The sequence below is a fragment of the Bubalus kerabau genome, chromosome 23, assembly GCF_029407905.1.
Source record: "Bubalus kerabau isolate K-KA32 ecotype Philippines breed swamp buffalo chromosome 23, PCC_UOA_SB_1v2, whole genome shotgun sequence".
Taxonomy (NCBI): domain Eukaryota; kingdom Metazoa; phylum Chordata; class Mammalia; order Artiodactyla; family Bovidae; genus Bubalus; species Bubalus kerabau.
This window is the reverse complement of record NC_073646.1, coordinates 15183331-15211243: the sequence shown is the minus strand read 5'-3', so window position 1 is coordinate 15211243 and position 27913 is coordinate 15183331. Positions and strand designations below refer to the sequence as shown.

General features: G+C 46.1%; 1 protein-coding gene across 2 annotated transcripts in view; it reads left to right on the top strand.

The window, feature by feature from the left end:
* The window catches only part of MYH11 (myosin heavy chain 11), a 128244-nt gene that overhangs the window by 30239 nt on the left and 70092 nt on the right, over positions 1 to 27913 (top strand). For both annotated transcript variants that reach the window (XM_055562727.1, XM_055562728.1), the window contains exon 4: positions 18937 to 18964. In XM_055562727.1, coding sequence (XP_055418702.1) covers positions 18937 to 18964 — 28 coding nt within the window. The remainder of the gene's footprint in view (positions 1 to 18936; positions 18965 to 27913) is intronic.

The following is a 27913-nucleotide window of genomic DNA, read 5'->3' as shown; positions in this document are numbered from 1 at the left end:
TGTCTATATAACTTTTTTGGCCACCTCATGAGAAGAATTGACTCATTGGAAACGACTCATGCTGGGAGGGATTGCGGGCAGGAGGAGAAGGGGACGGCAGAAGATGAGATAGCTGGATGGCATCACTGACTAGATGGACGTGAGTCTGGGTGAACTCCGGGAGTTGGTGATGGACAGGGAGGCCTGGCATGCTGCGACTCTTGGGGTCGCAAAGAGTCGGACATGACTGAGCGACTGAACTGACTGAACTGATATAACTTTTCATACACCAACTGAGCTGGATGGCATGAAATGAAGGAGATTATGACTATCTGAAAATAATTGGTTCCAGAAAAGATTTACTTAAAATGGGCATGTAGATTAAGGGGAAGAGGCTTTGATGGGCTTAAAAAATGACATTGGAAGTTATGAACACAGGCTTATTTATTTTACATGCAATAGGAATTTGGTGGTTATTGCAACTAGATGTGCTAATTCTTAGAAAGAGTATAAAATTAATTCAGAGTTGGGTGTTTTTGCCTTAACTTTTTTTTGAACAGAACCATGGAAGAGCGTAAGACACCATTCTTCATGCCATGCTTGATTTCTGCAGCATGGGATAAGAAGATAATTTGTACAGACTTATTGGAGAAATCACCACTGTTGCCAAGGGCTTTGACTTCTTTGGTATTTAGCACAGTCTCTCAAAGTCCTTGTTGGGTTATCTTTCCTGATGACTCCCTAATGTTTGGTTGTGAAGTGATCTGATGTTTTTGGTGGCCTTTCGAACGTCACCAGTGTGTGACACCGTGCCTTCCAGGAAACAGGCAGTTTTGCACAGCTGCCATTTCGTTTTGTGTTTGTATCGAGACGATGGATGTTGTCATCGTCTCTGACCGTGCCAGACCCAATAGCTGGCAAGGTGAAGCCTTTGAATTAGAGGACAGCAGTGATACAGCCTAGAGAAAGATGCTTTAGTGGGATCTGGTTTCCCAAATACTTGACTCTGAAGAATATTTTTGTGTTGTGATAACTTTTGCCTCCCTAGACAACTTCCCATCCATGGGGCAATGTTATACTCCATACGGGGACCCCCCGTGCAAATACATTTCATTCCTCTTAGGCTCTGTATTTTAACACACAATTATATAGTGAAATATAAAGTTACCTAGAAATTTTAAACCTCAAGAGAAAAAGGCCATCCATAAGCACACAGATCCATAAGAGATAAACTCTTTTCAGATTAAAGGTTAATCAATAGCTGCTATGTATGCATTTGTTTTGGCCTTACCTGGTGCTTTCTGGCAAATGAGTGATGACAAACTCCAGTGAAAAACATCTCCAAAAAAAAAAAAAAAAAATCAAGGAGAAAAAAATAAAAGCTTAGGAAAAATCTTTCCTTTTTCTTTATAAAGTGGGAATTTGGTTTTTGTGAAGGAACGCGTGGGCCCGGTTTGTGACTCTGTTGGTGAATGTTGCTGTCCCAGGCTACCCAGTCACTTGGCTGGGATCACACTGAACTTTCTATTTTGTTGGAGGCATTAAGTCAGTAGCTATGTCTTCCTCTTCAAGTCCTTTGTGAAACAGGATGGCGTGTGAAGAGATAGGATTGGAGAACGCATTCATCGAACACGAAATGTTTAAAAGAGTTGCGTGGACTCTTAAGTTCCCGAGGCCCCCTAAACTCCATGAAACCCACAAACACCATGCTTGTCTCTCTGCTCATCATGGAATCTCTGGCATATTTGCTGGTGCCTGGTATGGAGTAACTGCTCAGTTAACTCTCAGAGTTGTTGAAAGAAAAGAACCACGGGCCTCCCTGGTGCTCCAGTGATGAAGACTCCATGCTTCTACTGCAGGGAGTACAGGTTCGATTCCCTAGCCAGGGAACTGAGATCCTGTATGCTGCTCAGCCCGGCCAAAAAAAAAAAAAAAAAAGTTTTTAAAATTAAAAACTCTTTTTAAAAAAAGAAAAGCGCTGACCAGGGTCAGGATGGGTGGGGTGGGTTGTCCAAGAGGGGTGGGGAGTTACCAAAGCCTGATGACTCCTTAAGAGGGGAAAGGGGAGGGCGGAGCATTCTGGCTGAGAATAGTAACAGGGGAGCTGGGAATAAGGGAGGGGATTTCTAAGACATAATTCATTCACAAGCCCCTCCCCAAAGGCAGCCAGGCCCCAGTGGGGAGGAGACATTGAGAGAAGTCAGCATTTAAAATATGTCATATATATGTGTATGTGTAAATGATATCATATTTACTTTTTACATTTCCCAGTGTTTTTTTTGTTTTTGGAGAGATGATGGATTCAAATTCAAAAGCTGACCATTCTCCCTTTCAACACTTGTGCTCAAGACTCCTAGTCTGCCTCCCCAGAGATAACCGTGGGGTTATTATTCTAGTTTATTAGATATTCTTAGATACTCTCCTAGAGATATTTTCTGCACATGTCTGAAGATACGCATCCATTTCTTTATTCCCAAGTCTTCCCCACAAATAGTAACATTTCGTGTGCACTGTTCTGCATGCTGCTAGAATATTACACACCTAAAGGGATTCCTTACTCCTTTTTCACACTTTTAGCTTTCGTCTTTATTGAAGGTGTAGATAAAGATGATTTAGACAATTCCTGGAGGCTTGTTAAGAAAAACATCACTCCTTGGTTGCTTCTCTCATTTCCCCTTCTCCAGGGATAACCATTAGCAACTCTTAACTGAATTCTGGATGTTTAACACTGTAATCTCTAAGAGACTTGAACATATTACTCGTATTTTAAATTTCTCCCTCAGTTTTAGGCATTACTTATTGACTTTTCATCATGGAACATGCGCATTTCACTCAATCACCCCCTTGCTTTGTCCTCCAGCCTCCTCCCAACACACACGCAACCATGCCCCATCACATAAGCTCCCAATGTAGTTTTATATTGACTTTGATGAAAGCTATATTCAGAGTTTACATTATCATGACTGTGAAGATGCCATTCACAGCTGAGCTCTGCACAGTCTTGTGATGCCTTTTCCTGTACAAATTATTCTTTCCCCTGAAGTTAGTAATTGCCTTTTTTTTTTTTTCCAACTTGGGTATCTGTGTACTTAATCACTAATTCTACCACAAATTCTCCTTCTAAATGTGTTAATCTTCTTATAATGTGTCTTACAATATAAGATATGTGTTCAAGATCCTATTTATAGCTTCTTTTTGGAAGTGATTGCTACTGGAGTCTTTTGACCTGCCCTGAATACCTTCCTAGAGAAGGAAATGGCAACCCACTCCAATACTCTTGCCTGGAAAATCCCATGGACAGAGGAGCCTGGTAGGCAACAGTCCATAGGGTTGCAAAGAGTCGGCAAGACTGAGCAACTTGTCAATGTCAATGTCAATGTCAATGTCAATGGATACCCTCTGGTGACCAGTAGGGGATACACCCTCAGCTCCACCTCACCTCAGGGCTCTCCCTCCCTAAGTCCTGCCCTTGGATCTTCCTTGGTGGCTCAGATGGTAAAGCGTCTGCCTACAATGCGGGTTCAATCCCTGGATCGGGAAGATCTCCTGGAGAAGGAAATGGCAACCCACTCCAGTATTCTTGCCTGGAAAATCCCATGGACAGAAGAACCTGTTTAGGCTACAGTCCATGGGGTCGCAAAGAGTCGGACACAACTGAGCGACTTAACTCACTCACTGTGAAAGTGAAGTGAAAGTGTTAGTTACTCAGTCATGTCCAACTCTTTGCAACCTCAGGCTCCTCTGTCTATAGAAAATACTCTGGGCAAGAACACTGGAGAGGGTTGCCATTTCCTTCTCCAGGAGATCTTCCCAACCCAGGGATCGAATCCAGGTCCCTTGTATCACAGACAGATTCTTTACCATCTGAGCCAAAAGGGAATCCCAAGAGATAGTTTTTAAGCATTTTTAAGCAAGAAATAATTCTCTTTCCAAATTTTTAAGGCATTGCTTCATTAACTTTGAGATTCAGTTTCATTTTTGGGAAGATATAAGTCGTTCTTATTCTTGATCCTTTGTATGTGACCTTTTTTTTTTTAATTTCCTCCTTCCTGCTTCTCTGAAAGTGTTTTTTTTTTTTTTTTAATCTTTATCTCCCTGTTTATGATTGGATTTGGTGTGGGTCTGTTTTTACTCATTGTGCTGGAGACTTGAGTGGATCCTCATAGTCCTTAATTCCTGTCCTTACATTCTGGGAAATTTTTTTGAATTATGTCCTTAATGATTTCTTTTTCTTTGTATTCTCTGTTCTGCTTTTTCTAGATGTTTTCTTATTTCTATACCAGAATTCTCAGATTTTTTTTTTATAATTTTCATCTCTTTCTCTTGTCTTTTTTATTTTCTAAGCAGTTACCTCAGCTTTATCTTATAAATCTCCATTGAGTTTTCAATTACTACTATCATTCCAAAAAAAAGTTTCCAAGAACATGTTCTGTTTCCTGAATGTTTCTTTCTTATCACATTCTTTTTCCATACACGTTCCTTTTCTTAGAGGGTACTTCTCCACATGTAGGCCCCTGTTACCTCCAATAGGCATATTTCTTACTTGTTTGTTTTAATTTATGTTTGTCTTGTTAGTGGCTTTCTTCCAATGCCTGCTGATTCATTGACTGTCCATTCATCTGGGATGCTCTAACACATGGGCACCAAAAAACTGATGGCAGCTTCGTGTTTGCAGGAGGAGCTTGCTGGTGAAGCTGGGCTGCTCCGTTGGGTGACTCCTAGTGTATCTTTCAGCCTTTTTTCTTGGGCTAGTGAAATTCTTCAGAGAAGTCTTGTACAGTCTTCTGCTTGAAGGGTAAAGATCTGTCTACTATCATTTTGGGGCTTTCCTGGTGGCTCAGCAGTAAAAACCTGCCTGCCATTGCAGGAGACGCAGGAGACATGGGTTTGATCCCTGGGTCAGGAAGATCCCCTGGAGGAGGAAATGACAACTCACTCCAGTATTCTTGCCTGGAAAATCCCATGGACAGAGGAGTCTGGCAGGCTACAGTCCATAGCATCGCAAAAGGGTCAGACACGACTTAGCAATTAAACAACAACAACCATCATTTTAAAGATCTAGTTGAGAAGAGGCTGAGGGTTTCAAACTATGGGATGAAACTTGCATATTGTCTTCTTGCTGTTCCTGGTGTCCCCAAGACAGATACCTTCTATTTCTCCCTCTCCAGAGAATTGATCTGCCCCCTTTGGTGGGCTGTGGGGAGGGCAGTCACTTGGCTACAGGGAGTATAGATGGTATCTGGAATGTGTCTAGCAGCTTCTCAGACAGACATTCAACCAGTCCTCATGTTTCATTGTCCTCCACCCTCTTCCTGAGGTTGCCCCAGGTTGCCCGTTACTGAGGTTTGGGCTGGAGGCAGGGGACTCTGCTTCTCCACCACCAGCTTAGTCTCCTGGGACTGTCATCACTCATCCCGTTTGCTGGTTTCCCAGGTTGTGTTTTTCTCTCCTCTCCCACTTATTTGGACAGTTTCGTGTATTTTTGAAAAACCTCTTTGTGCATGTGTGTTCAGTTGTGTTCGACTCTTTGCAGCCCTGTAAACTATAGCCTGCCAGGCTCCTCTGTCCATGGGATTCTCCAGGCAAGAATACCAAAGTGGGTTGCCATGCCCTCCTCCAGGGGATCTTAGAGACCCAGGGATCAAACCCACGTCTCTTATATCTCCTGCATTGGCAGGCGGATTCTTTACCACCAGCACCATGTGGAAAGCCTGAGAAAAACCCCTTTCAGTTCAGTTCAGTCGCTCAGTCGTGTCCGACTCTTTGCAACTTCATGGACTGCAGCACGCCAGGCCTCCCTGTCCATCACCAACTCGTGGAGCTTGCTCAACTTCATGTCCATCGAGTCAGTGATGCCATCCAACCATCTCATCCTCTGTTGTCCCCTTCTTCTCCCACCTTCAATCTTTCCCAGCATCAGAGTCTTTTCCAGTGAGTCAGTTCTTCATGTCAGGTGTCCATAGGATTGGAGTTTCAGCTTCAGTATCAGTCCTTCCAATGAATATTCAGGACTGATTTCCTATAGGATGGACTGGATTGATCTCCTTGCAGTCCAAGGGACTCTCAAGAGTCTTCTCCAACACCACAGTTCAAAAGCATCAATTCTTCAGCACTCAGCTTTATTTATAGTCCAACTCTCTCATCCATACATGACTATTGGAAAAACCATAGCTTTGACTAGACAGACCTTTGTCAGCAAAGCAATGTCTCTGCTTTTTAATATGCTGTCTAGGTTGGTCATAACTTTTCTTCCAAGGAGCAAGCGTCTCTTAATTTCATGGCTGCAGTCACCATCTGCAGTGATTTTGAAGCCCCAAAAATAAAGCTTCCCTCATAGCTCAGCTGGTAAAGAATCCGCCTGCAATGTGGGAGACCTGGGTTTGATCCCTGGGTTGGGAACATCTCCTGGAAAGAGAAAGGCTTGTTCTGGCCTGGAGAATTCCATGGACTGTATAGTCCATGGGGCTGTGAAGAGTCAGACATGACTGAGTGACTTTCACTCACTTTCAAAACCCCTTTACTGTCATTTTAATGAGGTTTGGGAAAAGAGGACCATGGACAAAGGAGCCTGGTAGGCTGCAGTCCATGGGGTCGCTAAGTCGAAGACTGAGCGACTTCACGTTCACTTTTCACTTTCACGCATTGGGGAAGGAAATGGCAACCCACTCCAGTGTTCTTGCCTGGAGAATCCCAGGGAAGGTGGAGCCTGATGGGCTGTCGTCTTTGGGGTTGCACAGAGTCGGACACGACTGAAGCGACTTAGCAGCAGCAGCAGAAGCAACTGCCTGTGTTCAACCCACTACCTTTTGATGGAAATTCTCTCACACTCTCTTTTCCAAAGATGTGATAATGGTGATAGTGGATTTTTTAAAAAATATTTACTTTATTTATCTGGCTGTGCTGGATCTCAGTTGTGGCACTCAGGATCTTTAGTTGTAGCATGCAAACTCTTAATTGAGGCATGTGGGATCTAGTTCCCTGACCTGGGATTGAACCTGGCCCCCCTGCATTGGGAGCTCAGAGTCTCAGCCACTGGACCACCAGGGAAGCCCCAGTAGTGGACTTTTATTGCGTGCTTCCTGTGTGCACAGGGCTTTCCAGGAATACTCTCCAGTCATCCTCACCGCAGACTGACAAGGCAGACGGGATCAGATCCATATGCTGGTGCTTAGTCACTAAGTCGTGTCTGACCCTTTGCAACCCTGTGGACTGTAGCCCAGCAGGCTCCACTGTCTGTGGGATTCTCCAGGCAAGAACACTGGAGTGGGTTGCCATTTCCTCCTCCAGGGGATCTTCCCGACCCAGGGATTGAAGCTGTGTCTCCTGCCTTTGTAGGCAGATTCTTTACCACTGAGCCACCTGGGATCAGATTAGGACCTTTAAAATGAGGCCTTGAAACTATTATGGTGCCTGTGTCCAACAACACTAAACTATAAAGTAAAGAAAGCCAACAATGTTTTAAATTTTCCCAGGACATTGACCATGATAGTTCTTAAGAAGTAGCAAATATTGACCCCTTTAAAAATTTATTTATTTTTACCTCCCTCCCTTCCTTCACTCATGGACCTATGTTTACATGACTGGTTGCTGTTGTTCAGTTGCCTCAGTCGTGTCCGCCTCTTTGCAACCCCATGGATTACAACATGCCAGGCTTCTTTGTCCTTTGCCATCTCCCAGAGCTTGCTCAAATTCATGTCCATGGAGTCAGTGATGCCATCCAACCATCTCATCCTCTGTTGTCCCCTTCTCCTCCTGCCTTCAATCTTTCCCAGCATCAGGGTCTTTTCCAATGAGTCAGATCTTTGCATCACGTGGCCAAAGTATAGGAGCTTCAGCTTCAGCATCAGTCCTTCTAATGAATATTCAGGATTGATTTCCTTTAGGACTGACTGGTTTGACCTCCTTGCAGTCCAAGGGACTCTCAAGAGTCTTCTCCAACATCACAGCACAAAAGTCATCAATTCTTCGGCGTTCAGCCTTCTTTATGGCTCAACTCTCACATCCATACATGACTACTGTGGGAGAACATGACTGGTTAGACAATGCAGTACTGGAGCCAGGTGCTGTTATTCGCCCCATTTTATTGCTGGGGAGACTGAGGCTTGGGGAGGTGACTTGACGCAGGAGTGTCAGAGCAGATTTGAACTTGGTTTATCAGACTCTGAAGCCCCAGGCTTGCTGGACCAAGGTGATGCTGAGCTGCTTCACAGCCCCTCCTGCCCCTCTAAAGGCTGTTTGCTCCTGTAGGACTGTCTCCTGCCATCTCAGGGAGTTAGCGTTGAGGGCTCAGCACTTGAGAAGCTGGCGTGAGTGACTTCAGCAAATTATAGCATGATGAGTGTGGGGAAAGCGTCAGCAAAGCTTTCCTGACAAAAGCCAGTTTGGATCTCTAGCCTCTTCTCTGTAGGTCCCTGGGGTGGGGGAGGGTGTGAAAGGCAGGTGAGATTTCACTCTGAGGATGAGAGGAGCCCTCGGGACCTGTCACTGGAAGTGTTGTGTCCGCACCTAATTAGTACTAACCAGCCACTCTAAGGGGATTAAAAAAATAGCCAGACCTTTATCAGCTCAGGCTCTTGGCTGAACCCTCTTTAAGCTTCGGAGAAGTCTGTGGGGGTGGGGAGGTGGGCAGAATGATCCAAACTCCGTTCTCTGCTTTGCAAGTTCCCACACTCAGTCTGAACCTTCTTTCCGGGTCAGCAGGCCTTGGGGGGCTGGCCCGTGCTCAACCAGAGGTTCTGTATCTCAGCAGAGACAGGAAGGGCATCTGTGTGCACTGAGCTCGCTGCCCCGTAGATCCTGCACCCCTTGGCCCTCGCCGCTCCCCTGCAGGACAGTCTCTCCGCGTGACAGACTGAAGACACTGAGGCTCAGAACACCAAGGCGCTTGGCTCCAGAGCTGAATGTCAAAGCTGGCGATATCTCCTTTAGCCAAGCTGGAAGCACTTTTTATTTTTAAAAAGATTTTTTTAAGCCAATAGTTTTTTTTTTTGTTGTTGTTGTTGTTTTATTTTTTGGCCATGCCCTGTGACATGTGGGATCTTACTTCCCCAGCCAGGAATTGAACCTTGGCCCTGCATCGGAAGGGTGGAATCTTAACCACTGGACCTCCAGGGAAGTCCCTCACTGGATACTCTTATCTCCCCTCTGGGGCAGTATGCTATGGTAGGTAGTGCAGTGCTGCCAGCCCCCTTTAACAGATGAGGAGACTGAGGCTGCTTGTGATAACTCAGCGGGCCAACCAGACAGGGCCAGACAGACGGAGCCACCAGCTAAGAGACTGGCTTAGGCCTTATACTTAGAAAGGGTTGAACTTGGCCTGATAGCCTGTCCTCCTGAGTCAGACCTGCTGCCATCTATAACCACTTCACAAGCTCACTGCTATGGAGGATGGAGATGACGGAGCAGTGATGATAATAAAGTTGACAATAATTTCTTGTTATTGAGCTTTGGAATGGGTCTTGGGCCCTTTCTAAGCTCTTTGTGGGTCCAATCTCCCTGCATCTTTTTCACATCCTTGGAAAGTGTGGGGTTTTATCCCTGTCTTCTTGGTAAGGAAGATGATGCTCTGAGTTGCCCGAGAAGTGGAGCCCAGAAGTAATTTCCCAGACATTTTGCTGCAGAGACTGTTCCTGCAACACCGCCCCCCCTCCCAGGGAGGGGACCAGTTGCCTCTCTCCCTCACGGAGACTTTGCCTCTGCTTTCAGCTCAGCATCTGGCTTGGCAGGGCGAGAGGTGCTGGTGGCTCCATCTGTCTGGCCCCGTCTGGCTGGCCCTCTGAGTTATCACAAGAAGATCACGTTCTTTGGCAAGAAATGAAGAAGAAGGATCATCTGATTCTGATACATGTTTTATGGACGGCCCATGGTGTCTCACACAGATGGGAGAGAGCTAAGGAGAATGATTATCATTTTTTAATAACCAGTAAATATTGAGTTGGAAAGCAGATATGCTGAGGGGAGTGGACTTGGGGAGCTCTGACTGACACGTGGTGGCGGCTTGTTCCTCTTGGAGTCTGAGTGCTCTGGCCTTCCCACTGTGTCCTCCCAGCCTCAGAGAAAATCTGGCTCCCCCTTCCCTTTTTTGTCGCAAAGTGTTGAGGCCCCACTGTGAGGGAACTGTTGTTGGGGGGCACAGTCTACTCAGGGGTGTAGATATTAATCAAATCAAATCACAAATACATGTGCTATGGCGGGAGGGTGGGAGACCCTGGGATCTCCTTAAGCTGGGAGGACAGGGAGGCCTCCTTGAGAAGTAACGTGAGCTTAAAGGAGTTGATGCAATGCACGAGGCTGTGGGGCTGGAGTAGAGAAAAGGATGCAGAGACTGGAGGCTGGAGCCGAGGCCCAGGAGACCACTGGGAGAATACTGGTCATGAACCCATGCCCACTTCACTGGCCAGATCTGCCTCATGTGGGTCTGGAAGAGTCCTGTTGGGGTCCAGCACAAGCTCTCAGAGTACCTCAGCTCACCCAGAATTTTCCTCCCCGTGCTGCTGGGGCAGGAGGGTGGAGAGAGGAAGGCCTGGACCTACAGAGCAGAGGTTTAGGGCATCGCTTTTGTTTCTCCGGGGTGCTATTTATTTTTTAAACTTTTTATTTTGTATTAGGGTATAGCCCATTAACAAACAATGTTGTGATAGCATGAGGTGAACAGATAAGGTTCCCAGCCATACACATACATGTATCCATTCTCCCTCAAACCCCTGGATCCCATCCAGGCTGACACATAACACCCGGTAGAGTTCCACGTGCTATACAGTAGGTCCTTGTTGGTTACCCATTTTGAATATAGCAGCGTGTACACAGGGCGTCGCTTTTGAGCTGGGCTGGAATCCTGGCTCTACAGATGCGCCCACTTCTCTGTGCCTTGGTTTCCTCACTTGTCCCAACAAGGATGGCACCTGCCCCAGTGCTTGTGTGGGTTTATTCCGATGGTGCCTGGAGAGCGTGGTGCCCAGCAGGGCAGGGGCAGGGCGTTGGCCGTCAGCTCCAGGCGGGGGCGGGGGTGTCTGGAACTTTCTGCGTCTACCTTGGAGGGTGGCAGACATTCGTGGGGCTCCACCTTTCTGCACTCGGTGGAGGCCAGGCCTCACCCTCAGGGGCCTGGAGGTCAGGAGGAGTGGTGACCCCGCGGGAGACAGGGCTTGGCCACCTCCCTCTCGCCTGATCCCACGCACCCTGGCACGGGAAGGCGGGAGAGAAGCAGCCAGCCCAGGCCTCGCTCAGACCCAGCTGGGTTTTGTCCTTTTATGGTCAGCCCGCGGGCCTCTGGCTTCCCCAGCCAGAAACCAAGAGCTGGTGTTGGGATCAGGCCGAAATAGCTGGTCTGTGGGGAGTTGGGCGTCTCCTGGGAGTCTCAGGCCTGCTGTGGGGGAGGCGGCGGAGAGCCCTTTCGGTCCTTGGAGAACTCCCCTGCACACCTGCTCATCCAAGGCCAGACCCCGAGGCCCAGGGGACAGAGGGGACACCGCGGTGTCCGCAGTGGAGTGTGAGACCGGGTGGTCGCCAAGTTCGGGGCAGGGGGCGGGGCTTAATCCGCGCGCGGGATGCTGGGATGCGGTCCGTAGGCCATCTGGTCTCTGCTGCTGTGCCCTTTCCCGGCCCTGAGGTGCCGAGGTCCAGGCCCTCCTGATGGGACGCTCCGCCTCCGTGGTGGCTTCTCCCCTGGGGATTCCTACACATCCTTCTCCATGCAGCTCAGTGGCCACCACAGCTGCTGGGATATCCTGCCTCTCGGGGTATGTTAAAACAGCTACACTGGGACGTCCCTGCTGGTCCAGTGGCTGAAACTAGGAGCCCCCGATGCAGGGGTCCCAGGTTCGATCCGTGGTCAGGGAAACTGGCTCCCTCAGGAAAACTAGATCCCACATTCCACAAGTAAGAGCCTGAATTCCTCAACTAAGACCTGGTGCAGCCAAATAAATAAATATTTAAAAACGTTTTTTTAATAAGGTAAAACAGCTATACCTTCAGTAGCACTTTGGCACATATACACTGTGGAATTTGCCCACATCTTGCAGTCAGTTCTTTGCCTGTCTGACCCTCGCACCAGATCATAAGCCTTTCAAAAGCAAAGACTAGGTCAGTGTAGTCAACTCTGTGTTTCCAGTGCCTGGCACAGAGTAGGCACTCTGGACTTGTTTGTTGAGTGAGTATGTGAATATAGGAAGAAGCACTCACCGTGGCTTCAATCGGAATTGCCTTTCTGAGAGATTGAGAGAGAGGGAAGAAAAGATTGTTTGAGATTGATTCAAATCATTAAGCATTTCCTGAGTACCTACTGTGTATCACACATTGTCCCTGCCACCTAGGATCAGGCACAGCCTTTGGCCCTCAGGAGCTCAGGGGTTAGTAGGAGAAGCTTTAAAAGCAGTTCTGTTGAGTAAGCAAAAAATAATTCCAGGTGGCAAAATTACAAAGTTATTTCCCCCCTAAGGAGAAGATAAAACAGAAGATGGGATCAAGAGAAACTGAGGGGAATGGCTATGGGTGTGCAGTGGTCAAAAGTGGCTCCATCTGAGGATATGATATTTGGACTGGGGTGTGAAAAGTGAAGGGCTTCCCCAGTGGCTCAGTAGTAGAGAATCTGCCTGCCGGTGCAGGAGACCCAGGTTTGATTTCCGGGTCGGGAAGAGCCCCTGGAGAAGGAATTGGCAACCCACTCGTTTTCTTGCCTGGAGAATTCCCTGGACAGAGGAGCCTAGTGGGCTACAGTTCATGGGTCGCAAAGAGTCAGACATGTCTGAATGACTACACAACAACAAATAAAAGGTGAGAAGGATCTGGTCACATCAAGAAATGGGGAAGAGCTTTAGAGGCAAAAGGAGGAGACACTGCAAAGGCCCTGAGGCAGGAATGAGTATGATGTATTACGAAAGTGCCAAGAAGGTCAGTGTGGCTGGGATGTAAGTCTGGGAGAGGAGTAACCAGATGAGGTTGGAGAAAGAGCAGGAACCTCTCTGTGGACTATTATAAGGCCATTTAATGTCAGTAACAAAGACTGTACAACATGGTCAATGCATGTAAAGCTAGTCACTCAGTCGTTTCTGACTCTTTATGACCCTATGGACTGTAGTCCACAGGCTCCTCTGTCCATATGATTTCCCAAGCAAGAATACTGGAGTAAGTGGCCATTCCCTTCTCTAGCGGATCTTCCTGACCCAAGGGTCGAACCTGGGTCTCCTGCATTGCAGGCAGATTCTTTACCACCCGAGCCACCAGGGAAGCCCAAGAAGGAAACACTGTTAATGAAAAGAACTAAAAAACCATGCCATAGTATGGTGTCAATTGTGTAAATCACTCTAAACTCCTATAAAAAATAATGAAAAGAAGATATATCCAAATGTTAACCATCACGGGTTAGGGGGATTTTGTATTTGCCAAGCTTTCTTCAGTGGTTGTGTACTAATTTTGTAATCTAAGTAAAAAGAACTCATGGTTTATTTAAGGAAAAAAAAACAGTTTCATAACTGTTGAAAAATGAATAGATTCCGTGTGATAATCTAAGCAATCAGATTGCTCAGCAGATTCCATGTGATAATCTGAGCAATCAGATCTCTTGATTCAGAGATGGCGTAAAAGTAACATTGTGTTTTTTTAAAAGTTTTATTCTGGTGTAATTTATAAGCCATAAATTAATCCATTTTAAGAACGCAACTCACTGGTTATTGGTGAATTTACAAGGTTACACAGCCATCACCACAATCTAAATGTATCTTTCTGTCATCCGCAAAGGAAATCTTGTGCCCTCTTGTAGTCATTCCCTTCCCCACTCCTAGTTCAACACTATCACTAGTCTACTTTCTGTCCCTATAGATTCGCCTCTTCTGCGCATTTAGAATAAATGGAATGAATGATACAATATGTGGTCCTTTGTGACTGGCTTCTTTCACATAGTGTAATATCTTCAAGGTTCATGCATGTTTTAGCCTGTATCAGTGCTCCATTCCTTTTTATGGCTGAATAATATTCCATTGTACAAATAGACCACATTTTGTTTATCCACTTACCAACTGATAGACATTTGTATCTTTTGTACTCTTTGGCTATTATAAATAATATAAAGTAGCATGATTTTTGCTAAGATGAAAAAGAAAGATTCTGCCTGTCGTATCATAGGGAAATGGTCCATTACCATTCTGATTAATCCTTTCTTCTAAAAGGTATTGCAGCGAAACAATGATCATGATGAGGTTAAAAGCTGCAAGGCAGGGAATCTTTGGACTAATGGAGCTAGGGTCACCACTAGACTGGGTGGTACCTTTATAGAATTAGACAAAGGTACCCCCTGTTCTGGTAAAGGATCCACCTGCAATGCAGGAGATCCAGGCTTGATCCCTCAGTCAGCAAGATCCCATAGAGTAGGGAATGACAACCCACTCCATGTATTCTTGCCTGGAGAATTCCATGGACAGAGGAGCCTGGTGGGCTACAGTCCATGGGGTCGCAAAGAGTTGGACACGACTGAGTGACTAACACTTTTACCCCTTTCTCAAAGCAGTTTTCCTCCATCTGTTGAAAGATGGTTGTAGTAAATATACAGATCTATAGTGACCAGTGTAAATGGTTCCCCCTTAGAGTTATGCAGGGTCTGACTTGCACCACTGTCCATGGCAGCTCTGAAGGGGACATACAATAGAGAGGCCCCCAGCTTAGCTCTAGGGAGGTATGGGGTCAGAGAAAATATTATAAAGGAGGTGACTCTCAGGGTGACATTTCAAGAATCAATTAGAATATATACCCAAAGAATTGAAAACAGGTGCTCAAACAAAACTTGTACTTGAATATTCATAGCAGCAATGTTCACAATAGCCAAAAGCTAGAAACAACCCAAATGCCCGTCAACAGATGAGTGGAACCACAAAATGAGATCTGCCCACAATGGAAGATGATTCAGCCATAAGAAGGAATGAAGTTCAGATACATGTTACCATAGGGATGAGCCTCAGAAACACCATGCTAAGTGAAAGGAGCCAGACACAAAAGACCACTTGTGTTTATGTTAAATGTCCAGAATAGGTAAATCCATAGAAACAGAGAGCAGATCAGTGGAGCCAGGGGAGCAGGAGATGGAGAGTGACTCTTTAATGGGTGTGGGGTTTTATTGGGGGTTGATGAGAAGGTTTGGGAACTAGACAGAGGTGTGAGTTGCACGACTTTGTGAAGGTACAACCTACTGCTGTGTTGTTCGCTTCTACATGGTTTAATTTATGTTTATGTGGTTTTCACCTCATTGGGGTAAAAAAAAAAATAAGGGATAAGGCAGGTTCAAAAGCAATACAGATGGTGCTCTGGGAAGAAGAAACAGCGTGTGCAAAGCTTGGGTTGGGGGACTCCTTTGCACATTCTTAGAACTCTGCTCTCTCGTGTCAGACATGAGCTCAGGCCCAGGGGAGGAATCAGCTAGAAAGCCCTGGGAAGTCGGTCTCCTGGGCTCCGAACAGGTCAGCAAGCAATATGCACACCGAGCCCTCCTGCCCCTAACTAACACGACACAGTTAGCTTCCCACGCTTGGAGCGGTGTGTTTCCGATGGGAATGTCTCATGCTGGAGGTCCCCTGGCAGCGCCCAGCATGGAGCTGCCCTGGCAGCTGCCAAGCCTTCCCCTTGGAGCCACTTCCTCTCCTGGGGACCTGGGAGGAAAAGCCTCCAGACAGGCATGGACCCTGTCCATCTCTTGTCTTCTGGGCTCAGGTTTCCCAAGGCTGCTGGAAAGGCCACCTCTGTCCCGAAAGCAGATGGGTGGAGACAGTCCATTGTTTGTCCACCTCAAAATCACTTTTCTAGTCTTTTGCTTTGACTGATATTGCTGCAGTGACCAATTTAAGCATTTGTCCTTGGGCACACGTGAGGGTTTCTGGTATGGCTGTTTCTTGAAATTTGTGGATCAGCCCAAGGTCAGAGTCAGAGGCAGGAGGCAGAGCATGTTGGCCTGATGGGAATCAGTGCAGCTGGACCAGAAACAGGACTTCGTGGTGATGGAAAGTTCTCCTGCCAAAGGCTGAGCTGCCTCCTTCCTGTGGCCTTTCTCCCTGCAAGGACCTCCCATTGGCCCTTGGCTCAGAGGTCAAGCTTGCCTGAGTGGAACCTCCCCGGGTCCCCTAAAGCTAGCCCCTACAGGCAGCTGTGGCCCACGAGGGCTCTTTCATTGCAGCACTTGGCCTCTCCAGCCGCAGTGTGCAGGCTGAGTTGCCCTGTGACATGGGGGATCTTAGTTCCCCAACCAGGGATCAAACCCAAGTCACCTGCATTGGGAGGCAGGTTCTTCACCACTGGACCACCAGGGAAGTCACTGGTCTCAATTTCTCGCATGTATGTTGAACTTTCCCATCAAGAAGCTCATGTCTTCAGGTTTGGGGTTGGCTTTTTTCAGTGCTCACCAGACTGTACCTTCTCTGTGTCAGGGGCTTAGGGATTGAGGACGTGACCTCAGTTTCCTGGAAACTGAGGGGAGTGGGGTCCAGATCTGGATGTTTCTGCTTATGAGGAATTCATAATTCCGTGGGGGCAGAGACACAAGGAGCAAAAGTGCCAGCCTGGGACAGGGCGCTCAGGCAGCGCAGGGGCTGTGGAAGTGGAGGCGTGTCTTGGTGATGGGCAGGAACCAGTGAGAGCTCTAGGATTCCTATCAAGGGGGGCTTGGAGGCAGCAGTCGGATTATTTGATGGGGACTAGGGGCTCTTCCTGGGGCTTCTTCTCTCTAGCAAGGCCAACTACTGAGATAGCTTAGGAGTGTTGTCAGAGACTTATAGCCAAGCTGCCTCCTGGATTCATCACTATGGGGAACGCTTCTTGGAAGAGGTATTATCTTTGAGACTGAGGGAAGTAGCCAGGAAAGGAGAGGAGAAAGACCTGCTAGGCAGCAGGAACGGCCTGACCAAAGGCACGGAGTGTGACTGGGGGTTGATCTGGGTGGGGTTGCTGGAAATTGAGAGTGAAGGGCATAGAGATGCCGAAGCTGGGGAGGTGGGCAGGGCCAGTCATGGGAGATCTTGGATATCATGTTCAGGAGTCTGGGCCTCATGTAAGGGCCCTGGGGGACATGCACATGTTTAAAAACAACTTAAGATAAAACTTGCATACTCCAAATTCACCCACTGTAAGCGTAAAATGCAGTGAGTTTTAGTAAATTGACTTATGTAAGCATCACCACAATCCAGTTTCCAAGCCCCGAAATGATCTTTCATACCTGTTTGCAGTCACCCCCACTCCAGCCCTCAGCAACCACTAATTTATCTACTTCCTATCTCTATGCATTTACCTCTTCTGCACATTTCATGTAAGTGGAATAAGACAATATGTATGTAGCCTTCTGTGTCAGACTTACTTAACACCGTGTTTTTGAGAGTCATCCATGGTGTAATCTGTATCAGTACTTCATTGTTTTTATGACTGAATAATATTTCACTGGGTGGATAGACTACATCTTATTTATCCATCCTCCAGCAGAGGGACAGTTGGGTTGTTTCTACTTTTTAGTTGGTATGATAACTCTGCTGTGAGCATTCATGTGTTAGTCTTATAGGGACACATGTTTCTATTCTCTTGGGTAGATTTCTAGGAGTGGAATAGCTGGGTCATATGATAAATTTATGTTTAACATTTTAAGACACTTTCAAAGTGGAAGAGTGTTGAGGAGCAGAGCGATTGGGTAGCTCAGCATGTCAGAAAGATCACTCTGAGAAGGGATCTTGAGGAAGACATCCCTAGATCCAGGGAGACCTTTGATCAGGAGAGGCTGAGCGATGTGAAGGTGGGGTTGGAGCCAGGAATGAACTTAAGAAGAGCTGCATAAGCATTGCCCAGCAGAGGATGTTCTTTCTCGATTATGGTTAACGGACCAACGGTTGGAGTGTGTCACCTTACCCATGACCCTCATAGGGGATCTTGGCTCCACCTCCTGAGGTCACTTTAAGAGTGAAAGGTGATCAGTAACATCTGCTTAATCCCGTGTAGTCTCACGATGCCCTCTGCGCCCACCAGGGTTCTCTGGTGGTAAGTGACAGAGACCTTATCTAGGAAAGGAATTTCTGGAGGAGTGTTGGGGAGCTCACAGATGTGTGGGAAGAGTGGGGAGCCAGCTTCAGAAAATGTCAGAAACTTGGGGCTGCTTGGGCTCTGGGGGGGCAGGAAGTGAGGCCCCCTCAGGGCTCTGCCCACCTGCTGAGCTTCTCCGTCCTTGATCCAGGTTGGAGTTTTAGCTCAGAGAATCTGATTGACGCAGCCTGGGAAACGCTGTTGCCTCTTGGCTGGGAGAGCTTGTGGGTCAGTCCCACCAAGACAGTGCATGATAACGGGAGTGGAGTGGCGCAGGGGACGTGTCTCCTTTTTTGTTATTGTTGCTCTGTCGGCACATGGGATCATAGTTCCCTGATCAGGGATTAAACCTGCACCCCTTGCATTGAAAGCTCAGAGTCTTAACCACTGGACCACCAGGGAAGTCCCCTGGACATGTCTCCTTAAGGAACATAGGATGCTCTTGCCAGAAGAAGAGGGAAAGCATACTGGATTTTCAAGCCAAAAATGTCCACTGCCAGATAAAGAAACTGAGGCTTGGAGAGGTTAAGAATATTCGCAAAAGGCCACAGAGCTGGGAAGTGGCCAAGAGGAAACCCAGTCTGTCGGGATCCAAAGTCGGTGTTCTGTCTGTGACTTCATCTGTACAGAGTGGGTCTCCTGGGAACCCCCTTCCACTCCGAGCGGGTGGGGCTGGGATGCTCACTGCCTCCTGAATGGGTCAGATTCCAACATCTTTCTGGGGCTGCCTCCAGGGCTTTGTTGCCCTCTTGTCTTTGGCCTTGTCCCCTATGCCCTGGGCAATGAGCTCAGCTGGCCCCTTGTCACCCCCAGAGGGGCCAGGGTGTATGAGCTTAAATGGGAGCCCTGGGCGGTAGCATGTCCTAACCCTCAACTCAGAGCTGATTCTAACTCGTGGCTCTTTTTTCTTTTTGTTCTCAGATCGGGAGGACCAGTCCATTCTCTGCACGTAAGTGGAGCTGCTTTTTCTTCTGCTTTTCTGAGTTAAGACCCAACTTATTAAAGAAGAAGGTCCATGGGAACAGGGCTCTTTGATTTGTTTGATATTCCATGCACCACCCTATCCCCAGCACAACGCAGATGGTCGTTTGTTGTACAAACGCTCTGATGCTGAGGCCAGCACCCCTAAACTGCAGGTGATACCTGGTGCCATCTTGTTCTGCGCTGCCCCCCTCTTTAAAACTACCATTTATTGAGCATTCACTGTGTGCCAGGCCCTGAACTAAATAATTTACAGACAGAATTGCATGTAATTCTGTAATAGCTCTGTAAAAATAGAAGGCATATCCATTAGTGAGGAAGTCTTGGCTTGTGTTAAACTGTTACCCTAAAATTTCACAAGTAGCCACATTGTGCCATATTTGATGGTCGGTATCATACCAGTTCATTCTAAAGGAGATCAGCCCTGGGATTTCTTTGGAAGGAATGATGCTAAAGCTGAAACTCCAGTACTTTGGCCACCTCATGCAAAGAGTTGACTCATTGGAAAAGACTCTGATGCTGGGAGGGATTGGGGGCAAGAGGAGAAGGGGACGACAGAAGATGAGATGGCTGGATGGCATCACTGACTCAATGGACGTGAGTCTGAGTGAACTCCGTGAGTTGGTGATGGACAGGGAGGCCTGGCGTGCTGTGATTCATGGGGTCGCGAAGAGTCGGACACGACTGAGCGACTGATCTGATCTGATCTGATCATTATTTCTTTGAAGACCTGGATACATAGCCAGAAGGTATTCAGTTTAGAATCACTCAGAGGATTTTCAGTATTCAGGAAAATCTCTCTTGGGGTGGGCAGAATACAGGTGTTCCTCAGAGACAGCATGGACTTAGTCCAAACTATTGCAATAAAGCAAATATCAGAGTAAAGCAAGTCACGTAAACTTTTTGGTTTCTCAATACATATCAAAGTTATGTTGACACTACCCCACTCCAGTACTCTTGCTTGGAAAATCCCATGGACGGAGGAGCCTGTTAGGCTGCAATCCATGGGGTCGCTAAGAGTTGGACACGACTGAGCGACTTCACTTTCACTTTTCACTTTCATGCATTGGAGAAGGAAATGGCAACCCACTCCAGTGTTCTTGCCTGGATAATCCCAGGGACAGGGGAGCCTGGTGGGCTGCTGTCTATGCGGTCGCGCAGAGTCAGACACGACTGAAATGGCTTAGCATAGCATACTGTAGTCTGCTAAGTGTGCAACAGTGTTATATCTAAGAACAACAACGTATACACCTTGATTTAAAAATACCCATCGCTTGGGATATTACTCATCTATAAAAAGGAACGCATTTGAGTCGGTTCTAATGAGGTGGATGAACCTGGAGCCCATTATACAGAGTGGTGTAAGTAACAGAAAGAAAGTAAGAAAGGGAAAGTCAAATATCATATATTGATGCATGTATATGGAATCTAGAAAGACAGTACTTACGATCCTACATGCAGGTCAGCAAAGGAGACACTGACATTTTGGACACAGTGAGGGAAGGAGAGGATGGAATGATACAAGAGAATAGCACTGAAACATGTACATTACCATCTGTAAAATAGGTAGCCAGTGGGGGCTGCTGTATGCGGCAGGCAGCACAAAGCCAGTGCTCTGGGACAACCTAGAGAGGTGGGATGGGCAGGGAGTTTAGAAAGGGTTCAAGAGGGACGGGACATATGTATACCTAATGCTGATTCATGTTGATGTATGGCAAAAACCATCACGATATTGTAAAGTAACTGTCCTCTAATTAAAAAAAAAAATACCCATTGCTAAAAAAATCTTAGCTATCATCTGAGCCTTCAGGGAGTTGTAATCTTTGTGCAATAGATGAAAGACCACTGATCACAGATCACTATGGCAAATAGAAAGGGAAGCAGTTTGAAATATCATGGGAATTACCAAAAGGTGGCACAAAGGTATGGAGTGAACAAATACTGTTGGAGAAATGCTTGATGCAGGTTGCCACAAATCTTTAATTTGTGAAAAACATGATATCTGTGAACTGCAGTAAAACAATATACACTAAAAGTGCCTGTAGTGGTCCCTCAAAGACTGCCACCCCCTAATCACCAGAACTTGTCAATGTGTCAGGTGACGAGGCAGAGGAGAATGGAGGTTGCCATGGCATTAAGGTTGCTAATCAGCTGACCTTACAGTAGGGGCGAGTCTACACCATCCAGGCAAGTCCAGTGTAATCGCAGGGTCCTTGCAAGTGGAAGAGGGAGAAATCTGGGGAGTCAGAGGGATATGCATTGTGAGAAGAACTTCACCCACCATTGCTGGCGTTGAAGATGGAGGAAGCCAAAGATAAAAACAACTTCTAGACTCTGGAAAAGGCAAGGAAACAGACTCTCCCCTGGTGTTCCTGGAAAGAAACACAACCCTGCTGACATCTTAGTATTAGCTCAGTACAATCCATGTCAGACTTCTGCCCTCCAGAACTGCAGGATAATCAATTTGTGTTGTTTTAAGCCACTGTCTGTGTAATTTGTTAAAGGAGCAATGGGAAACGAATACACCATTCTTCCTTTGTCCCCCTACACTCACTCCTGTCCTCACTCACTGTTCAACAGATTGAATGAGCCAGTTCCACTGGTGATACTTGGCATATAGAAAAGAATCCAAAATAAACATGACCCCGCTTCTCAAGAGGGAAGACAGCCACTAGAACAATAATTACATTCTTCCCTTTGGTACTGCTTGAATTTGCTGTTTGATTCTGTGAAGGAACTACCTTTTCAGAAACTTAAAAAAAAATTATTGTCATTCAGTCACTAAGTTGTGTCCAGCTCTTTGCGGCCCCATGTACTGCAGCACACCAGGCTTCCCTGTCCTTCACTATCTCCCAGAGTTTGTTCAAGCTCGTGTTCATTGAGTTGGTGATGCTATCCAACCATCTCAACCTCTTTCACCCCCTTCTCCTTTTGTCTTCAATCTTTCCTAGCAAATCACTCAAGTAAATGTGTAATTACAAACTGAAAATGACAAGGAATGAGACATGTTTGGAACTAGGAAAATGTGTAAATCAGAGAGATTCTAACTGGGAGAATGGAAAGAGCTTCTTGGAAGAAGTACTATTTCAGCAGAGACAATGAAGAGGGGAAGAGTTTACAGCATATGCAAAGGCACTGGGGTCAGATAGAGTGTGTTTTATTTGAAAAACTGAGACATCAATTTGGCCAGAGTGTGTCTCCCAGCAGAAGCCCTCTGTCTGAGAAGAGCCACTATGGGACATCTAGGACTGTGGTTGCAAACCCAAGGGCCAATCAAAGCCAACCGAGTACTGTTAATGTGTGAGAAGGCCTGGGTGTAAGGCAGTAGGGGATGGTGGGGAGTGTGGGGAACTGGAGAAAATGACCCATCTGAGAGGTGGGGGCGAGTTGCTATTCCTCTTCTGTCCATTGTTTCCAGGGGAGAACGCAGGTCCAGTGTTGCCAGACTCTTCTACATTGCAACAGAAGCTGCAAATTTAGGTTTTTATGTGAAATATTCAATGTTTAAATATTTGCACTTAATTTACATGAACACACATACACAGAGCATCAGTCAAATAAAATCCATTGGTGGGCTGGCTTTGCCAGTGGGGCTACCTATTTACAACCTCTATCCCAGAACTCTGGGCCTGGAAAGTTTCTCATAGATGACTGAGCCCTCAGTTCCTGCCATACACACACACTGGTCAGTTACAAGAATTGCAAGAAATTTTCATAGAGCATCAAAATCTGAAATGATTCATATTATTTAATATGAAAGTAGATTCAAGTTGACCTCAGTAATAATAATTATTGTTGTTCAGTATCCCAGTTATGTCTGACTCCTTGTGACCCCGTGGACTGCTGCACACCAGGCCTCCCTGTCCATCACCAACTGCTGGAGCTTGCTTAAACTCATGTCAGTGTTGCCATCCAACCATCTCATCCTCTGTCGTCCCCTTTTCCTCCTGCCTTCAATCTTTCCCAGCATCAAGGTCTTATCCAGTGAGTTGGCTCTTCCCATCAAGTGGTCAAAGTATTGGATCTTCAGCTTCAGCATCAATCCTTCCAATGAATATACAGGGTTGATTTCCTTTAGGATTGACTGGCTGGATCACCCTGCTGTCCGAGGGACTCTCCAGAGTCTTCTCCAGGAGCACAGTTCAAAAGCATCAATTCTTTGATGCTCAGCTTTCTTTATGGTCCAACTGTCACACCCATACATGACTACTGGAAAAACCACAGCTTTGACTAGACTGACCTTTGTTGGCAAAGTGATGTCTCTGCTTTTTAATATGCTGTTTAGGTTTGTCATAGCTTTTCTTCCAAGGAGCAAGCATCTTTTAATTTCATGGCTGCAGTCACCATCCACAGTGATTGTGGAGCCCAAGAAAATAAAGTCTGTCACTGTTTACATTTTTCCCCCATCTGTTTGCCATGAGGTAATGGGACTGGATGCCATGATCTTAGTTTTCTGAATGCTGAGTTTTAAGCCAGCTTTTCTACTCTCCTTTTTCATCTTCCTCAAGAGGCTCTTTAGTTCCTCTTTGCTTTCTGCCACTAGGGTGGTGTCATCTGCATATCTGAGGTTATTGATATTTCTCCCGGCAATCTTGATTTCAGCTTGTGCTTCTTCCAGCCCAGCATTTCTCATGATGTACTCTGCATATTAGTTAAATAAGCAGGGTGACAATATACAGCTTTGACTTACTCTTTTCCCAATTTTGAACCAATCCATTGTTCCATGTCCGGTTCTAACTGTTGCCTCTTGACCTGCATACAGGTTTCTCAGGAGGCATGTAAGGAGGTCTGGTATTCCCGTCTCTTTGAGAATTTTATGCAGTTTGTTGTGATCTGCACAGTCAAAGGTTTTAGCATAGTCAATGAAGCAGAAGTAGATGTTTTTCTGGAATTCCCTTGCTTTTTTATGATCCAGCGGGTGTTGGCAATTTGATCTCTGGTTCCTCTGCCTTTTCTAAATCCAGCTTGTACATCTGGAAATTTTTGGTTCACATACTGTTGAAGCCTAGCTTGAAGGATTTTGAGCATTACCTTGCTAGCATGTGAAATGAGCACAATTGTGCGATAGTTTGAGCATTCTTTGGCATTGCCCTTCTTTGGGATTGGAATGAAAACTGACCTTTTCCAGTCCTGTGGCCACTGCTGAGTTTTCCAAATTTGCTGGCATATTGAGTGCAGCATTCTCACAGCATCATCTTTTAGGATTTGAGATAGCTCAGCTGGAATTTCATCACCTCCACTAGCTTTGTTCACAGTAATGCTTCCTAAAGCCCACTTGACTTCACATTCCAGGATGTCTGGCTCTAGGTGAATGATCACACCATTGTGGTTATCCAAGTCATTAAGACCTTTTTTTTTGTACAGTTCTTCTGTGTATTCTTGCTACCTCTTCTTAATATCTCTGCTTCTGTTAAGTCCATACCATTTCTGTCCTTTATTGTGCCCTTATTTGCTTGAAATATTCCCTTGGTCTCTAATTTTTTTTGAAGAGATAGTTAGTCTTTCCCATTCTATTGTTTTCCTCTATTTCTTTGCATTGTTCACTTAACAAAGGCTTTCTTATCTCTCCTTGCTGTTCTTTGGAACTCTGCATTCAGCTGTGTATGTTTTTCCTTTTCTCTTTCACCTTTCACTTCTCTTACTTTCTCAGTTATTTGTAAGGCCTCTTCAGATAACCATTTTGCCTTCTTGCATTTCTTTTTCCTGGGGATGGCTTTGGTCATCTCCTCCTATACAGTGATGTGGACCTCCATCCGTAGTTCTTCAGGCGCTCTGTCTATCAGATCTAACCCTTGACTCTGTCACGTCCACTGTATAATCATAAAGTGAAAGTGTTACTTGCTCAGTCGTGTCTGACTCTTTGCAACCCATTGGAACTGTAGCCCAACAGGCTCCTCTGTCCATGGGATTTTCCGGGCAAGAACACTACAGCAGGTTGCCATTTCCTTCTCCAGGGGATCTTCTTGACCCACAGATTGAACCTGGGTCTCCCACATTGCAGATAGATTCTTTACCATCTGAGCCACCAGAGAAGCTGGTATAGTCATAAGGGATTTGATTTAGGTCATACCTGAATGATCTAGTGTTTTTCCCCTACTTTCTTCAATTTAAGCCTGAATTTTGCAACAAGGAGCTCATGATCTGAGTCACAATGAGCTCCAGGTCTTGTTTTTGCTGACTGTATAGAGCTTCTCCATCTTTGGCTGCAAAGAATGTAACCAATCTAATTTCAGTATTGATCATTTGGTGATGTCCATGTGTAGAATCATCTCTTGTGTTATTGGAAGAGGATGTTTGCTATGACTAGTGTGTTCTCTTTGCAAAACCCTGATGGCCTTTGCCTTGCTTCATTTTGTACTCCAAGGCCAAATTTGCCTGTTACTCCAGGTATCCCTTGACTTCCTACTTTTGCATTCCAGTCCCCTGTAATGAAAAGGACGTCTTTTTGTGTGTGTGTGTGTGTGTTCTAGAAGATCTTGTAGGGCTTCATGAAACTGTTCAACTTAAGCTTCTTTGGCATTACTGGTTGGGGCATAGACTTGGATCACTGTGATATTGAATGGTTTGCCTTGGAAATGAACAAAGATCATTCATTGTTCTTGATATTGCATCCAGGTACTTAATTTCAGACTCTTTTGTTGACTATGAAGGCTACTCCATTTCTTCTAAGAAATTCTTGCCCATAGTAGTAGATATAATGGTCATCTGAATCAAATTTGCCCATTTCCGTCCATTTTAGTTCACTGATTACTAAAATGTCAATATTCAGTCTTGTCATCTCCTGCCTGACCACATCCAATTTACTGAACCTTCCAGGTTCCTTATGGCATTGGACTTTCACCACCAGGCACATCCACAGCTGAACAGTGTTTCTGCTTTGGCCCAGCCTCTTCATTCTTTCTGGAGCTATTTCTCCATTCTTCCTCAGTAACATGTTGGCCACTTACCAACCTGGGGGGCTCATCTTCCAGCGTCATATCTTTTTGCCTTTTCATACTGTCCATGGGAGTAGTTAAATGACTTGCCCATAATCACACAGGGCAGAGCAGGGATTTGAACTCAGGAAGTCTGGCCCTGGAGCCCATTGTGTTGCTCTGCTGACTGATGCTGCAGGGGAAAGAGGCACTGCTTTTGCCTGGGGAGCTCGAGGCGATACTCAAAATAAAGGCAGTGACTAACTGAGATTTGCAGGATGTGTAGGAGTTGGACAGCACAAACACCAGAGGACTTGGCTGGTTACAGGGGTGGGAGTCACATGAGGACTAGGGACTGACAAAGTCAGAGACAATTTAGCTTTGCTACCAAGGGCAGACCACAGCTGAAATGACTCAGAAATGGTGTTTCACCGTGGGAGCTAGGACCAGCTACCTGATTTGTTAAATTATGCAAAATGAGAAAGCTAAGGCCCTTGTTCAAAAATTATTAAGCAATTCAAGATCACAACATCAGAGCATTAAATCAAGCACAGGCCCCTCCTTAGGGTAGTCCCCATGGAACTGGACGGGTCACACACCCATCAATCCAGCCCAGCTAGGGGCTGAGGGATTAAGCAGCCATTGGGTAGCCTCCTTCCAACTGCTGAGCCTGGACTGATTAAAAGGACTTGGCAGTAAGGTAATTACAAGGCCAGGAGGCCGTATGTGGTCATGAGGCCGAGTCTTCCTCAAGGATGAGGGAGCTGGACACAAAGTCCCCTAAGAAACAGGACTGAGAGACTTCCCTAGTGGACCAGTGGTTGAGAATCTGTCTGCCAAAGCAGGGGACACGGGTTCAATCCCTGGTCCGGGAAGATCCCACATGCCTCAGGGCAATTAAGCCCATGCACCACAGCAACTGAAGCTCGCCTGCAGCAATGAAGACCCAGTGCAGCCTAAAATTAAAAAAAAAAAAAAAAAGTAGGACTGAAGTTTAGGGTGCACTGGCCGAGAAGGCATCTTTATTCTTAGAGTCTGGGGTCAGAAAAGCAAAGATATTGATGTTTCTGAAGCAGCCCTGAGCACATCAATCTTCAGACACCCATGAGCCTGGAGCTTGGGTTGTTTACTTTGGCAGAACCTCCCGGGACAATTTATTTTTATCAATAAAACTTGGAGACTGTTGAGCCAAGCAGCCACGTGGGGAGAAGCAGGTTCCCAGAGTCTGTATGTCACTTCCTCGCCCTTGCGAGGTTAAAGACCAGGAAATCATAGCGGGAAAGGGAGGGGCTGTAGTGATCCAGGGTCAGTGTGTGCACAGCTGTCCTGACTCTTGTCTTGGATATGAATGGACTCAGGACCAGCTACACAGGCGGTTTCCCACACTCAGATTTTCTCTCCTTCTTCTTGCTCTGATCAGAACCTAGCCCCCTCAGTTTGGGGTGATGTCTATCAGGGGTTCTGACATTATCCTAACAGAAGTAATTCATACTAAGGTGTAAATGAGTGAGTGGCTTGGTTCACTGGTACCTGCTCAGATTTTAAAAAATAGCCTAGTAAGGCAAGTGAAGTCTCCCAGAATATATGGAATAACTCCTTGATGGCTCAGGGATTCACTCAGTATTCCTGCATTCCATCCCCTTTTCTCACTTTAAAAATAAAAGGGTAGGGGGCAGAACATGGGCTCTGGCATCAGCTTGGCCCATGTACAAATCTTACCCCTCTATTCCTGATGTGTGTGATAATAGAAATTGTGACCTAGAACACTTCAACTTCTCTGAGCCTCATTTTCCCCAGGTGGGTGACAGGAATAATCAAGGACTCCTTCATTAGGTGGTTGGATTAAATAAAAAGATTTCTGAGCCCAGTAGCCTGGAGTAGGTCTTCAACAAATATCAATTCCTATTCCCTATTCCTTTCCTCTGACCTTAGAAAGCATGTTCTTAGAGGGTTGGGTCTGTGTCGTGGACAGACTTGGCAAAATGCCATAGAAAGAATCCTGA